Consider the following 16,313-nt stretch of genomic DNA (forward strand, 5'->3'; position numbering starts at 1 on the left):
GTGAATGGATATCGCAATATGGTGAATGGATATAACAATATGGTGAATGGATATAACAATATGGTGAATGGATATAACAATATTGTGAATGGATATGACAGTATGGTGAATGGATATAACAATATGGCGAATGGATATCACAATATGGTGAATGGATATGACATTATGGTGAATGATTATCACAATATGGTGAATGGATATAACAATATTGTGAATGGATATGACAGTATGGTGAATGGATATCACAATATGGTGAATAGATATAACAACATTGTAAATGGATATGATAGTATGGTGAATGTATATCGCAATATTGTGAATGGGCATCACAATATGGTGAATGGATATCACAATATGGTGAATGGATATCACAATATGGTGAATGGATATAACAATATGGTGAATGGATATAACAATATGGTGAATGGATATAACAATATGGTGAATGGATATCACAATATGTTGAATGAATATCACAATATGTTGAATGAATATCACAATATGGTGAATGGATATCACAACATGGTGAATGGATATCACAATATGGTGAATGGATATCACAATATGGTGAACGGATATAACAATATGGCGAATGGATATCACAATATGGTGAATGGATATAACAATATGGTGAATGGATATCGCAATATGGTGAATGGATATAACAATATTGTGAATGGATATCGCAATATGGTGAATGGATATAATATTATGGTGAATGGATATCACATAATGGTGAATGGATATAACAATATGGTGAATGGATATCACAATATGTTGAATGAACATCACAATATGTTGAATGAACATCACAATATGGTGAATGGATATCAGAATATGGTGAATGGATATCACAATATGTTGAATGAATATCACAATATGGTGAATGGATATCACAACATGGTGAATGGATATAACAATATGGTGAATGGATATCACAATATGGTGAATGGATATCACAATATGGTGAATGGATATCACAATATGGTGAATGGATATCACAATATGGTGAACGGATATAACAATATGGCGAATGGATATCACAATATGGTGAAGGGATATCACAATATGGTGAATGGATATCACAATATGGTGAATGGATATAACAATATGGTGAATGGATATCGCAATATGGTGAATGGATATAACAATATTGTGAATGGATATCGCAATATGATGAATGGATATAATATTATGGTGAATGGATATCACAATATGGTGAATGGATATCGCAATATGGTGAATGGATATCGCAATATGGTGAATGGATATAACAATATGGTGAATGGATATAACAATATGGTGAATGGATATAACAATATTGTGAATGGATATGACAGTATGGTGAATGGATATAACAATATGGCGAATGGATATCACAATATGGCGAATGGATATCACAATATGGTGAATGGATATCACAATATGGTGAATGGATATGACATTATGGTGAATGAATATCACAATATGGTGAATGGATATAACAATATTGTGAATGGATATGACAGTATGGTGAATGGATATCACAATATGGTGAATAGATATAACATTGTAAATGGATATGATAGTATGGTGAATGTATATCGCAATATTGTGAATGGGCATCACAATATGGTGAATGGATATCACAATATGGTGAATGGATATAACAATATGGTGAATGGATATAACAATATGGTGAATGGATATCACAATATGTTGAATGGATATCACAACATGGTGAATGGATATAACAATATGGTGAATGGATATCACAATATGGTGAATGGATATCACAATATGGTGAACGGATATAACAATATGGCGAATGGATATCACAATATGGTGAATGGATATAACAATATGGTGAATGGATATCGCAATATGGTGAATGGATATAACAATATTGTGAATGGATATCGCAATATGGTGAATGGATATAATATTATGGTGAATGGATATCACATAATGGTGAATGGATATAACAATATGGTGAATGGATATCGCAATATGGTGAATGGATATGACAGTATGGTGAATGGATATGACAGTATGGTGAATGGATATAACAATATGGCGAATGGATATCACAGTATGGTGAATGGATATCACAATATGGTGAATGAATATCACAGTATGGTGAATGGATATACAATATGGTGAATGGATATCACAATATGGTGAATAGATATCACAGTATGGTGAATGGATATCACAATATGTTGAATGAACATCACAATATGGTGAATGGATATCAGAATATGGTGAATGGATATCACAATATGGTGAATAGATAACACAATATGTTGAATGAATATCACAATATGGTGAATGGATATCACAATATGGTGAATTGATATCACAATATGGTGAATGGACATAACAATATGGTGAATGGATATCGCAATATGGTGAATGGGTATCACAATACGGTGAATGGATATAACAATATGATGAAGGATATCGAAATATGATGAAGGATATCGAAATATGATGAATGGATATAACAATATGGTGAACGGATATCGCAATATAGTGAATGGATATCACAATATGGTGAATGGATATCACAATATGGTGATTCGATATCACAATATGGTGAATGGATATCACGGTATTGTCAATGGATATCGCAACATTGTGAAGGATATCGTAATATGGTGAATGGATATCACAATATGGTGAATGGATATAACAACATTGTAAATGGATATGATAGTATGGTGAATGTATATCGCAATATTGTGAATGGGCATCACAATATGGTGAATGGATATCACAATATGGTGAATGGATATAACAATATGGTGAATGGATATCACAATATGTTGAATGGATATCACAATATGGTGAATGGATATAACAATATGGTGAATGGATATCACAATATGTTGAATGAATATCACAATATGGTGAATGGATATCACAATATGGTGAATGGATATAACAACATTGTAAATGGATATGATAGTATGGTGAATGTATATCGCAATATTGTGAATGGGCATCACAATATGGTGAATGGATATCACAGTATGGTGAATGGATATAACAATATGGTGAATGGATATCACAATATGTTGAATGAATACCACAATATGGTGAATGGATATCACAACATGGTGAATGGATATAACAATATGGTGAATGGATATCACAATATGGTGAATGGATATCACAATATGGTGAATGGATATCACAATATGGTGAACGGATATAACAATATGGCGAATGGATATCACAATATGGTGAATGGATATAACAATATGGTGAATGGATATCGCAATATGGTGAATGGATATAACAATATTGTGAATGGATATCGCAATATGGTGAATGGATATGTCACAGGGTGCTAGTTGGGTTGAGCTAAGGTTTCAAATTGTCCCAAACAAATGACACCCATAACACCCCTGTGAACTGGGTCCTTTAATAATTCGAAACTTAGGACAATTATATAATTTATATGCGACATAAACAACAAGTACACGCTACACGAGTAAGGTTTAAACAACGTACTTTATTCCACACACCTAAAAGATGGGCAGGAAATGCCTGACCCGTTACAAGGGGTAGTGGGGTACACGTTGTTTTGTTACACAAAAAATATAACACTAGAAATATAATTCAGTAATAATATTGTAATATTTCCACACGGGAAAAGGGTAGTGGATTACGTTATACTATTACGAGGAAATGCCTAAATCGATAATGTAAATAATTGTCTAACATAGAATCTTGCATGCATGCATAAAACTAAGAGACAAACATACATAACAAACAACGGACGCAAATAATATACTGGCGATCGGACACAGCCCTACCTACATACAGTTTCTTCAAACTAGATGAAAACGGGTCTTTGCGTGATAACGGTGTATTTTCCAGCGAGTCTCTGCTAACGGTGGCGACGACGGTAATTACAAAACGCAGTCAGAAGCACTGTAGTCGTAGAATACACGCTGCACACTCAGTCGAGCACGATACCAATCAATTACAGAGTTTATCTGTCCAATATTCGTAACTTGTAGAAGGAGAGTGGTCCGGGTGGATTCCCTTGCACCGCAGTACACCTCCGTAGCCAGTAACATAAATTAGAAGGCACATCCAGTTCAGAACCAAAATCGGGAATGTCATTCACTGGCGAGTTTCCCCACTCGTTAACTGCAGTAGGCCGGAATTGGCCAATAGAATTATCTTTATGATGCACATTCCGTAGATCACAATACATTAATTTGTATGACAATACACAGTGTATTGTTCTAACGTTACTTGCAAACGCGTGATTAGTAGACGCGTAAAAAATGGTATACTGCCAACAACGGCGAACCGACGTCCTCCAGAATAGATCACAAACTCCCATGATGCAATATTATTCAATGGCTTACTGTGGTACCTACAAGATCGGACATCCACATTTGATCACATGAACGTTCAGATCGGGTTCTATCAAAGTCCGCTTCCCTAGTGCTGACTAAAAGAAACATCTTGCCACTCTATATTTAACAATTATCTATCGCCAAAAACAACATTGCCTATCTATCGCCGTAAGACAAACACAAAACGCCACCATCACGACATACAACATAAACATGATTTAATGTTTGACATTCGTGACACAACTCCCCCTTTAAGATGAAACGTAGTCTTCATCTAAGAAGTCAGGATTGTCAATCATTATATCATTAGTTATCGGTCTCTGCACCAGTGCTGCGACTTAAATAATCAGCACCAATATTATGAGACCCTTTTATAGCTACTATTCTATAATTATAAGGTTGTAGGGAAAGAGCCCAGCGCATTAATCTGCCATTCAAAACTTTGGCACGGTTCAAATATATTAACGGTTGGTGATCTGTTTCAATCACAAATTCCCGTCCATGCAAGTATCTCTGAAATTTATGTATTCCCCACACAAGTGCAAGGCATTCCTTTTCAATGACTGAATAAGAGGTTTCCCTATCCAATAATTTTCTACTTGCATAGGCAATAGGAAATGCATGGTCACCTTTATTTTGCAATAAAACTGCTCCTAGTCCGCAGTTAGACGCGTCTGTGCGTATTATGAATGGTTCCGCAAAATTTGGTAAACTCAGCACAGGTTGTCTACTCAACATTTCCTTCAAATCATCAAAAGATTTTTGCTGTGGCTCACCCCAATTCACCTTTTTAGGCTGTCCCTTTCTTGTTAGATCACTCAGGGGGGCTGCTATAGTGGAAAAATTAGGTACGAATTTTTGGTAATACCCAGCCATACCCAGAAATGATCGGACTTGTTTTATTGTACATGGGCGTTTTGCCTGCAAGAGTGCTTCAACCTTTTCAGGTATCATTCGTAACAGCCCATGACCCACCTGATGACCTCAAACTCTAAGCTATTATATCCTATGAAACATTTACTTGGCTTTGCCGTCAACCCTGCGTTTTTTAAACGAGTTAGAACCTCTGCAAAAATAGTCATGTGCTCTACCCAAGTTTCTGTATAAATCAAGATATCATCAACCATGTTCACCACCTTTCCATCTAAGCCCTTGAGAACCACACGCATAATGCGACTAAACGAGGACGGACTATTTACAAGTCCAAAGGGCATGTAAATAAATTGGAAAAGGCCCAAAGGAGTCTGGAATGCGGTCTTTTCCTTGGCCTTTGGTGCCAGTGGTATTTGCCAGAACCCCTTTGCTAGGTCTAATTTGGTAAAATACTTGCCTTTAGCCAATTGGGCAAACATTTCCTCGGGATTTGGCATTGGTTCTGCATCGAAAATGGTAATCTTGTTCAACTTCCGAAAATCGGTACAGAACCTAATTGCGTCATCCTTTTTCTTAATGAGTACGATTGGGGAGCAATATGGGGAGTTTGATTGTTCAATGACCCCCATTTTCAACATAGTTTGGATTTCATCCCTTACTGTCTTCTCCAAGGCATATGGCAGGGGATATGGACGTGATCTGATTGGCACATCGGAGGTCAAATGAATATTATGTTGCCCTACTCTACATTTACCAGGAATATCCGACAAAGTGTCAGCAAATTTCACAAGTAGCATGCTAACTACCTTCGCTTGTTCGTCGTCTAACCCTTCCCAGATGTGCACATCTTTAATGCTTTCCTTACCTGCAATAGTGATGGTTTCTACTAAGTCGGCAGTCTCTCGACTTGGATCGTCTGCCCACGAATCGTCCAACTCGTGACCATCGATTAATCCAACACCAACACACTCCAATACGCCCATATGTTTATTCACAGGCTCTTCCGATCTCAACTCGTATTTTTTTAACAGGTTAGCATGATAAAGCTTAATCTTACCTTTCCTTTCAATCCGATAGTCCATCTGACCCACTCTCTCCTTCACAATGTAAGGCCCTTGCCACTGCATTCTTAACTTGTCGTGTGCTGTAGGGAGCAGTAGTAGAACATGATCACCTACCTCAAATTGACGCTGTTTGGCCTTTTTGTCATAATGAAATTTGTATCGTGACTGGGCTTTAGATAACTCCATTCTAGCGAGTTTACACGTTTCTTCTAATCTGTCACGCAGATCCAACACGTACTGGTAGGTTGACTTCACCTCTCCAGAAGTAGACTCACCTGTCCACAATTCTCTCAGAATTGACATGGGACCTCTGACCGTTCTTCCATACAAGAGTTCGAATGGTGAAAAGCCAAGGCTCTCATTTCGTGCTTCCCTATAGGCAAATAATAATGGATCTACATACCGATCCCAGTCCTTTGGTCTTTCATCACACATTTTACGGAGCATTGTTTTCAAAGTTCCATTGAACCTTTCCACAAGTCCATTGCACGCTGGATGATAAGGAGTGGTAGTAATCCGCCTAATTGACAAAAGACGACTTACCTCCTTCATCAGGTCACCCACAAATTGGGTTCCAAGATCAGTCAATATCTGTTCAGGTACACCCAACCGACTGTAAATTCCAACTAAAGCTTCAGAGACAACCTCTGTTGTGATTCGTTTCAAAGGCACCGCCTCGGGATATCTTGTGGCGTAATCCATAAACGTCAAAATATATCTATTACCCTTATCTGTTACGGGATCAATAGGCCCGACCAAATCAATCGCAACCCGTTTGAAAGGTACGTCTATAAGAGGCGTTATCCCCAAGGGTACTTTACCAACCTTCCCTTTAGGAAACGTACGCTGACATACATCACAAGACTGACAATATCTTTGGATGTCGCCATGCATTGCAGGCCAATAGAATTGTGTTAAGATCTTGTCAACTGTTTTCTGGGTCCCAAGATGACCAGATAATAAACAATCATGCCCCAATCTCATTACTTCGTTGCAAAATTTTGTAGGCACTACAAGTTGTTTAACACGACTTCCCTGACCTAACTTAGGTGATTGATACAACCTGTAGATGAGACCTTTGCTCACCACAAATTTGGACTTGTTGCCTCTCCCTGAAATTTTCTCTTTGCCCGACTCCACCCACTTACGAACTTGAACTAAACTTGAATCTGTTCGCTGCGCTTCCCTGAGCACCTCAACAGTAACAGGGTGTGACTCAACCCCATCAGTTTCCTTAAACTCTTTTACTATAAGAGGACGGACAGGCTTACTCTGAGCTTTTATCTGTGCTCTAGTTTGTACAGCTTGGACCATTTCATGATCTCTTGTATCATTACTCTCTCGGTCAACTTTCAGACCTATTTCTACATGTGGCCAATCATGATCTGGGTCACCCGGCTCTCTTGCGCCTTCTATATTTCCAATAACCAAATCATAGATTGGCTGCTTCATGCACAGAGCTTCAACCCATTCTTTAAAATAAGGCGTGTTGACATACAACTTTGCCACAGGAGCACTGCGATACGAACCGTCCATTAACAAACAGGTTCGAACCTCTCCTGTAAACTGATTAGATTCTACTAAGCTGGTTCTAACGACCACACCACTACACCCAGAATCTCTTAACACCTTAATTTTATACTTACCAATGGTACCCTCTACCACAGGCATTTTCGAACTTTTAGTTTGTGACTTGGCATTAACACTAGACAAACTAAACAATGGTAAATCATGGCCACATTTCAGAGTTAACTTACCTGCTTTGGGCCTACAACACTTATTACCATCTGCATGAGTGACCACGCAGGTTGCTGAGATCTGCTTGCTCTCACCTTCAACCTCAACAGCTGCTGACTTCATTGCACGACTACGACAATCTGGTGCAATATGACCTACCTTATGGCATTTAAAACATGTCCGGGTCTCTTTTCGCCGTGAACCATTTTTACTATGATTCTGCTTACCTTTACCAGTTTGTTTCTGGCCAGGATCAAAAGAAGCATCAGTGTTGACATTAACATTACGAGGGGTTCTGTGGTTTCTAAACAGACGAGCTTCCCTATAACGATCGGCTAATTCAGCCATTTCATGACAATTCTTTGGCTTCCGCTCATGAAGGAATAAAGCCAAATCGGGACTACATGTGTTTATGAACTGTTCTCTTGTCACCAAATCCAAAATGTTTTCATACGTTTTGTCAAGGCCCGATAATTCCACCCATCTTGCCAAATAATTTCCTAACCTTACCATAAACTGAGCCGCCGTTTCCATGTTCCCAGGTGTTGCTTGCCTAAATTTGTATCTAAATCCCTCCTCATTCAAATCGTATAGTTTTAACAAGGCATCCTTGACTGCTTTATAGTCTGCTAAATCTTCTACAGGAAGACTAACATACACTGCAAGCGCTTTACCAGTCAAAAGTGCACCTAAACCTACGCCCCATACATCTTCTGACCAGTGTTGACTTTTAGCAAATACCTCGAATCGAACCAAAAACGCATCCATATCCTCGCCCTCCTTAAATTCTGACAGTTTAGGAAGTTTAGCACCCATCATATATGAATCCTGGGATTGGCCACCAGTTCTCTCTGCTCTCACGGTTATTTCTGTTTTTATTCTTTCTAATTCAAATTGCCTTTCCCTCTCTTTTTCTTCAAACTTTCTTTTTTCAGACCGTTCCTCTGCCTCTCTTTGTGCCTTTGCCTCCTCTCTTTGTGCCTTTGCCTCTTCCCTCTCTGCCTTTCTTGCCTCCCTAGCATGTTGTTGATTCTCTTTAAATTCAATGATTAATCTACTTCTCTCTTCCTGAATAAATTTTGTTAGGGCAGGCCCCTCATAACCCAATTCTTCCCCAGTTTGCTTTAACTTTCCCACATCAATATCCATGTTATAAATTTAATCTAGTCGATTAATTGTAGCAAGGAATTGTTGATATGTCGCACTCAATCCAACAACAACTGATAGATTTGTTTCGATATAATTAATGGCTTTATAAATGTACTCAATGAATTCATAAATTTAACCAATTGATTTATAAACTTATGAATCCCACCGCTGCCACCAAAATGTCACAGGGTGCTAGTTGGGTTGAGCTAAGGTTTCAAATTGTCCCAAACAAATGACACCCATAACACCCCTGTGAACTGGGTCCTTTAATAATTCGAAACTTAGGACAGTTATATAATTTATATGCGACATAAACAACAAGTACACGCTACACGAGTAAGGTTTAAACAACGTACTTTATTCCACACACCTAAAAGATGGGCAGGAAATGCCTGACCCGTTACAAGGGGTAGTGGGGTACACGTTGTTTTGTTACACAAAAAATATAACACTAGAAATATAATTCAGTAATAATATTGTAATATTTCCACACGGGAAAAGGGTAGTGGATTACGTTATACTATTACGAGGAAATGCCTAAATCGATAATGTAAATAATTGTCTAACATAGAATCTTGCATGCATGCATAAAACTAAGAGACAAACATACATAACAAACAACGGACGCAAATAATATACTGGCGATCGGACACAGCCCTACCTACATACAGTTTCTTCAAACTAGATGAAAACGGGTCTTTGCGTGATAACGGTGTATTTTCCAGCGAGTCTCTGCTAACGGTGGCGACGACGGTAATTACAAAACGCAGTCAGAAGCACTGTAGTCGTAGAATACACGCTGCACACTCAGTCGAGCACGATACCAATCAATTACAGAGTTTATCTGTCCAATATTCGTAACTTGTAGAAGGAGAGTGGTCCGGGTGGATTCCCTTGCACCGCAGTACACCTCCGTAGCCAGTAACATAAATTAGAAGGCACATCCAGTTCAGAACCAAAATCGGGAATGTCATTCACTGGCGAGTTTCCCCACTCGTTAACTGCAGTAGGCCGGAATTGGCCAATAGAATTATCTTTATGATGCACATTCCGTAGATCACAATACATTAATTTGTATGACAATACACAGTGTATTGTTCTAACGTTACTTGCAAACGCGTGATTAGTAGACGCGTAAAAAATGGTATACTGCCAACAACGGCGAACCGACGTCCTCCAGAATAGATCACAAACTCCCATGATGCAATATTATTCAATGGCTTACTGTGGTACCTACAAGATCGGACATCCACATTTGATCACATGAACGTTCAGATCGGGTTCTATCAAAGTCCGCTTCCCTAGTGCTGACTAAAAGAAACATCTTGCCACTCTATATTTAACAATTATCTATCGCCAAAAACAACATTGCCTATCTATCGCCGTAAGACAAACACAAAACGCCACCATCACGACATACAACATAAACATGATTTAATGTTTGACATTCGTGACAGGATATAATATTATGGTGAATGGATATCACATAATGGTGAATGGATATAACAATATGGTGAATGGATATCGCAATATGGTGAATGGATATAACAATATGGTGAATGGATATAACAATATGGTGAATGGATATAACAATATGGTGAATGGATATCGCAATATTGGGAATGGATATCACAATATTGTGAATGGATATCGGAATATGGTGAATGGATATCACAATATGGTGAATGGATATAACAATATTGTGAATGGATATGACAGTATGGTGAATGGATATAACAATATGGCGAATGGATATCACAATATGGTGAATGGATATCACAATATGGTGAATGAATATCACAATATGGTGAATGGATATAACAATATTGTGAATGGATATGACAGTATGGTGAATGGATATCACAATATGGTGAATGGATATAACAATAAGGTGAATGGATATCGCAATATGGTGAATGGATATAACAATATGGTGAATGGATATAACAATATGGTGAATGGATATCGCAATATTGGGAATGGATATCACAATATTGTGAATGGATATCGGAATATGGTGAATGGATATCACAATATGGTGAATGGATATAACAATATTGTGAATGGATATGACAGTATGGTGAATGGATATAACAATATGGTGAATGGATATCGCAATATTGGGAATGGATATCACAATATTGTGAAAGGATATAACAATATGGTGAATGGATATCACAATATGGTGAATGGATATTAATAATATGGTGAATGGATATAAAAATATGGTGAATGGATATCGCAATATTGTGAATGGGTGTCACAATATGGTGAATGGGTATCACAATTTGGTGAATGGGTATCACAATTTGGTGAATGGGTATCGCAATTTGGTGAATGGACATCGTAACATGTCAATGATCATCACAATAATACAAACTGCCGCTTAAGACAGTTATGGCTTTTAATAAACTCACACAGAACATTTAATTGCAGTGAGCCCTCAAGCAGTTCATACCCCAGGGGGAGTAATTGAAAAAAACTCATTGTTTAATAAACTATTTGGCCACTGATTCTTAGCTGCATATCATAGCATTTACCAAGGAGACTACTCTGCGTTTATATTTACTTAGAACAATTATGACAATAATGTAATGTGTTGATGCGATTGATGGATTGAGCAATGTGTATATATGTCTAATAATATAATGGAGTATCTGTAGTATTAGTGTTACACTAATAAACGGCCGTTGCCAAACATTTCTGGTCTGCCTAGAATTAATAGGTTTAAGAGACAATTGCCGATTATTATCTGTTGTTAAACACGTCATTGAAGATGGGCCAATAAACCTCAAGCATATTAACAATAGAAAATGTGATTAATAGTTTCACTAGATGTGTTGCAGAATGAACAGGTTGGGTTTTCTACCTTCGCATTTTGTCAAGTACTTTAAATTGAAATGCTGCAGATTTCGTATCAATTACTATCGTGAATGATAAAACGTAACATTTAGAAAGATCATAAAGTAAGTAAGTAAAAGCAAGTTCATTTGTTATTGAAATGTAATTTTAATATAGATTACAACATAAAATAACAGGTTTTCTTCATACCATGTTGAAAACATGGACAGACATTAAGATAGAGATACCACCCACAAAAACCAATAAAATTGTAAATGAATCAATTATATGGAACAACAAGAATATAACTGTAGCAGGAAAATCAGTATATTACCCAGAATTTGTAAATGCGGGTTTGATGTACCTCAAACAGATGTATAAAGATAATGGACAAAAACAGACTTGGAATTATATCCAAAATAAAGGTGTTCCCAGTTCATCAATTTTGAGATGGTTTGGTTTGGTGAACGCCATCTCAAAGGTGCAGATAGTAAACACACAGGTAAACCATGTTGAAGATATTAATTTAATATTTGGAGATGAATCATTAAAATTAAAAGACTGTACAACAAGGAATGTTTATCACAAAATGATAAACAGTATCTTTATCCGACCAAGGACTGAAATTTATTTTATTCATCTGTTTGAAATTAACATTGATTGTTGGGAAGAATTTTATCAGCTACCAGTTAAATGTACTATTGATAGTAAGCTAAGAGATTTTCAATTCAAAATATTGCATAAAATCTTGGTTACCAATATAAACTTAGTGAAAATGAAGCCACCAAGAGTGGAAAACGCTCTTTGTACTTTCTGTCAAAAAGAAGATGAAACATTAGTTCATCTTTTCTGTGAATGTTCATATGTGAAATTCTTTTGGGAAAATTTGTTCATGCTATGGGGAAATAAACTAAAAATGCAGCATAGACCAAAACAGTGGCAAATTATTTTAGGAGACCCTGAAGTGTCTTGTCTTGTAAATTTCCTCATACTACTTGGCAAAAGATTTGTGTACATATCTAAATGTAAACAAAATAAACCAGATTTCATAGATTTTAAAAGATATGTTCAATCAATACAAAATATTGAACTTGCTATTGCTGATAGGAAAAATAAATTAGCTGCTCACAATAAAAAATGGGGTAACTTTTTAAAGTTGACAACATAAGTTTATGTGTTAACAATTCTGTTTTTTGACCATGGATTGTAGAAGATCAAAATATGTTACTATAGCTCTATATAATGCCAGAGACATGTATTTTCCAGTAATGTAAAATTTTAAAAGACTCTAATAAAAAGTTGAAAAAAAAAAAAAAAAAAAAAAGAGTAAAAGCAAGTTTTCTTTTTATAAAAATCATACTAGAAGACTTATTTGATGCTACAGTATGTGATATGTCGCGGAGGGGGGGGGGATCCAGGGTACCAACAGAGCTTGATTCATGCCGTTTAAGTGATATATCTAGTGTCCTGATAACTTTTATTGATCAGATCAGATAATGTTAGCTTTTGAATGTTTGGTAAGTAATGTTCAATTTATGCTACTTTTTTGAATACCGCGAAGGAAAGCTCATTTATTTTCTTTTTAATATATGTTAATGCGATTCGATATTTGATTATTGTAATCGAAACTTGGTATATCTGTCCAAACTTTCAGAGCCTTATAGTAAATGTCTGGTAGGTTTATTTGCAGGTCATTTATCACAAGCACGTGTGGATTTAAGGGGAGGCGCGCCGGCATTATAATTTAACAGATTGAATAAATGAAAGAAATAATCCCTGTTATTCAGTTATTACCTCACTACACCCCCTATTTGAATACCGTGAATATTACAGTTGAAATAAGCAATACAACTAGCGTAGGGGAACGAACTAACGAGAAGAGTGTGTAACTAACATTTGTACACACATGCACAAGCAAGCCAAGTAATTCCCGTGTAAGAAAAATATGGTTTTTGCTTCCTAGTCGTCCAACGTCATTGGAACCCGTGTCTATGCCATCTAGTTCTGCGAAGACGAAAATATTTTCAAAATAAATAGAAATGATATTCCTCTTTGCCTTTAAATGTGGTGACAGAGAATTAGAACACGAAAACATTTGATAACAACAAAATGTTTAATCAACAACTTACCTATGTACACTATCATCCCCGTGAGTCGCTGTTTAACTGAAACACGTACTGCGCCCGGTGTGACAACGGCGTTTAGGATCTGGTCCACCCCTTTTAGGACGGCAGTAAAGCTGCACGGTTTTTTGCAATCTTTGTATTAGTGTATTTGTTTTCAAGATTATCTGCACTCAAGTCGGTATTCTTGAACAACATCGAAGGTAAAGGTCGTTGTGAACGGCCTGTGTCCTGCATATGAGTTCTGAATATGTCTGAATACCCATTATCTAAAGCGAGCATCGTTTAGTTTAGAACATGTGTTCTTAAATATTACCTGTCTTACGTAATGTAATATATATAATTAATGTATTGGACAATTGTACAAGCTATAGTCTTTCATTACCAAATTATATTATTGAGTGACTGCGTATCCAAAAATAAAAGTGCTCGATTTTGTACTCTTCATTTACACACACATTTACTTAATCGAAAGATAGAGAATTATTGATATGAAATTGGTTAAAATGTTATTATCGCGACACTTTATTTTAAAGCTACATTTTATAACAAGGCAGTTTGGGTTTTACTGTAACGGACGCATTGCGACATTCTCTTATCTCAGTTATAATGATACACTATGAAAAGTACATCTAACAAGTTTCTTTTTTACCTTGTCCGTATCATCCTTGATTAATTTCAATGTATAATATTGAATATTACATTAACCAGTTTGTGTTCTCGACCAAGTTTGATCATGGTTCGACTCCTGTGTATATTTTTTAGATATTGGTTAAATTTCACTTAAAATTGTCTTCTTCTAGTAATTACATTACTGACGAACTGATAAAAAATGGTGGTGAGCCCATGGTAGATATTTTGCTGCTCCTATGCAACGAGATATTAAAGAAAGAAGAATGGCCAACACAATGGACCGAGTCAATTTTAATCCCCATCCCGAAAAATTCAACAAGCAAGAAATGTGCTGACAACCGCACCATCAGCCTCACAAGTCACGCTAGCAAGGTTCTTCTCATAGTAATTCAAAACAGAATTACACCTAGAATTGAAGAAGTTCTCAGTGCATCAGAATGTGATACCCAAGCTGGCTTTAGGAAAGGCAGAAGCACGGTCGAGCAAATAACAAATCTGAGAATACTGTGTGAAAAACATCGCAACCACTAATATTATCTATTCCATAACTTCATCGACTTCAAAAAAGCTTTCGACCGAGTATGACAACTGTATACGCATGCAAAGACTACAGTATTGATGGGCAACACGTCGGAGCTCGACAGGGCTGCATTCTTTCACCCTCATTTTTTAATCTTTTTTTGGAAAGAATTATGTTGGATGCACTTGAAGGGTTCCACGGAGGTGCAAAAATTGGAGGATTGGTTATCAACAACTTGTGCTTTGCAGATGATATCGACCTAATAACAGATAATGCCAAAGATCTTGAAGACCTAACAGAAAGGTTAGACAAGACGTCAAGAAGTTACGGTATGGAAATCAGTGCTGAAAAGAGTAAAAGAATGGTCACAATGGTTACAAATAATAAGAATACCCAAACAATATCAGCAAAGGTAAATGGTGAACAACTCGAACAAGTACACAGCTTCAAATATCTTGGATCAACAATCCCAGAAGATGTTTCCAGCGAAACAGAAATCAATAACAGAATTGGAATGGCAACCAGTGCCTTGGCACGACTTCAAAAAATATGGGTTGCAAAGAATATTTCCATGGCAAACAAGATTAACCTAATATAGCGCCGGAGTTTATAATTGAGATATTCTAAATAGCTACACAAAAATCGCCGTAGTTTACAATTGAGATATTCTAAATAGCTGCCTAAATAACGCCGTAGTTTATAATTGAAATAATCTAAATAGCTAAATAAATAGCGCTGTAGTTTATAATTAAGAGACTCTAAATAGCTACTTGAATAACGCCGTAGTTTATAATTGAAATAATCTAAATAGCTAAATAAATAACGCCGTAGTTTATAATTAAGATATTTTAAATAGCGAAGTAAATAGCGCTGTAGTTAATAATTAAATATTCTAAATAGCTAAATAAATAGCGCCGTAGTTCATAAGTTAGATATTTGAAATAGCTAAATTGCGCCGTAGTTTATAATTAAGATATTCTAAATAGCTACCTAAATAGCGTCGTAGTTTATAATT

The 16,313-nt window shown here is 36.5% G+C and overlaps 2 protein-coding genes across 2 annotated transcripts; one reads left to right on the forward strand and one right to left on the reverse strand.

The window, feature by feature from the left end:
• Nucleotides 1-5,308: 5,308 nt before the first annotated feature.
• LOC146735218 (uncharacterized) lies at nucleotides 5,309-9,181 on the reverse strand. Its single transcript, XM_085507390.1, has one exon. The coding sequence runs from the start codon at nucleotides 9,179-9,181 to the stop codon at nucleotides 5,309-5,311; it is 3,873 nt and encodes a 1,290-aa protein (XP_085363516.1).
• Nucleotides 9,182-15,470: 6,289 nt separating this feature from the next.
• LOC144342645 (uncharacterized) lies at nucleotides 15,471-15,896 on the forward strand. The gene has a single exon (XM_078005664.2). It carries the CDS (start codon nucleotides 15,471-15,473, stop codon nucleotides 15,894-15,896), a length of 426 nt encoding a protein of 141 aa, XP_077861790.2.
• The last annotated feature ends 417 nt before the right edge of the window (nucleotides 15,897-16,313 follow it).

Source organism: Saccoglossus kowalevskii, chromosome 13 (genome assembly GCF_978046115.1).
Source record: "Saccoglossus kowalevskii chromosome 13, keSacKowa6.1, whole genome shotgun sequence".
Taxonomy (NCBI): Eukaryota; Metazoa; Hemichordata; class Enteropneusta; family Harrimaniidae; genus Saccoglossus; species Saccoglossus kowalevskii.

Bases quoted from the DNA above. Each gene is read 5' to 3' on its own strand.
- LOC146735218 (XM_085507390.1), bottom strand. From the start codon at position 9,181: ATGGATATTGATGTGGGAAAGTTAAAGCAAACTGGGGAAGAATTGGGT.
- LOC144342645 (XM_078005664.2), top strand. From the start codon at position 15,471: ATGTTGGATGCACTTGAAGGGTTCCACGGAGGTGCAAAAATTGGAGGA.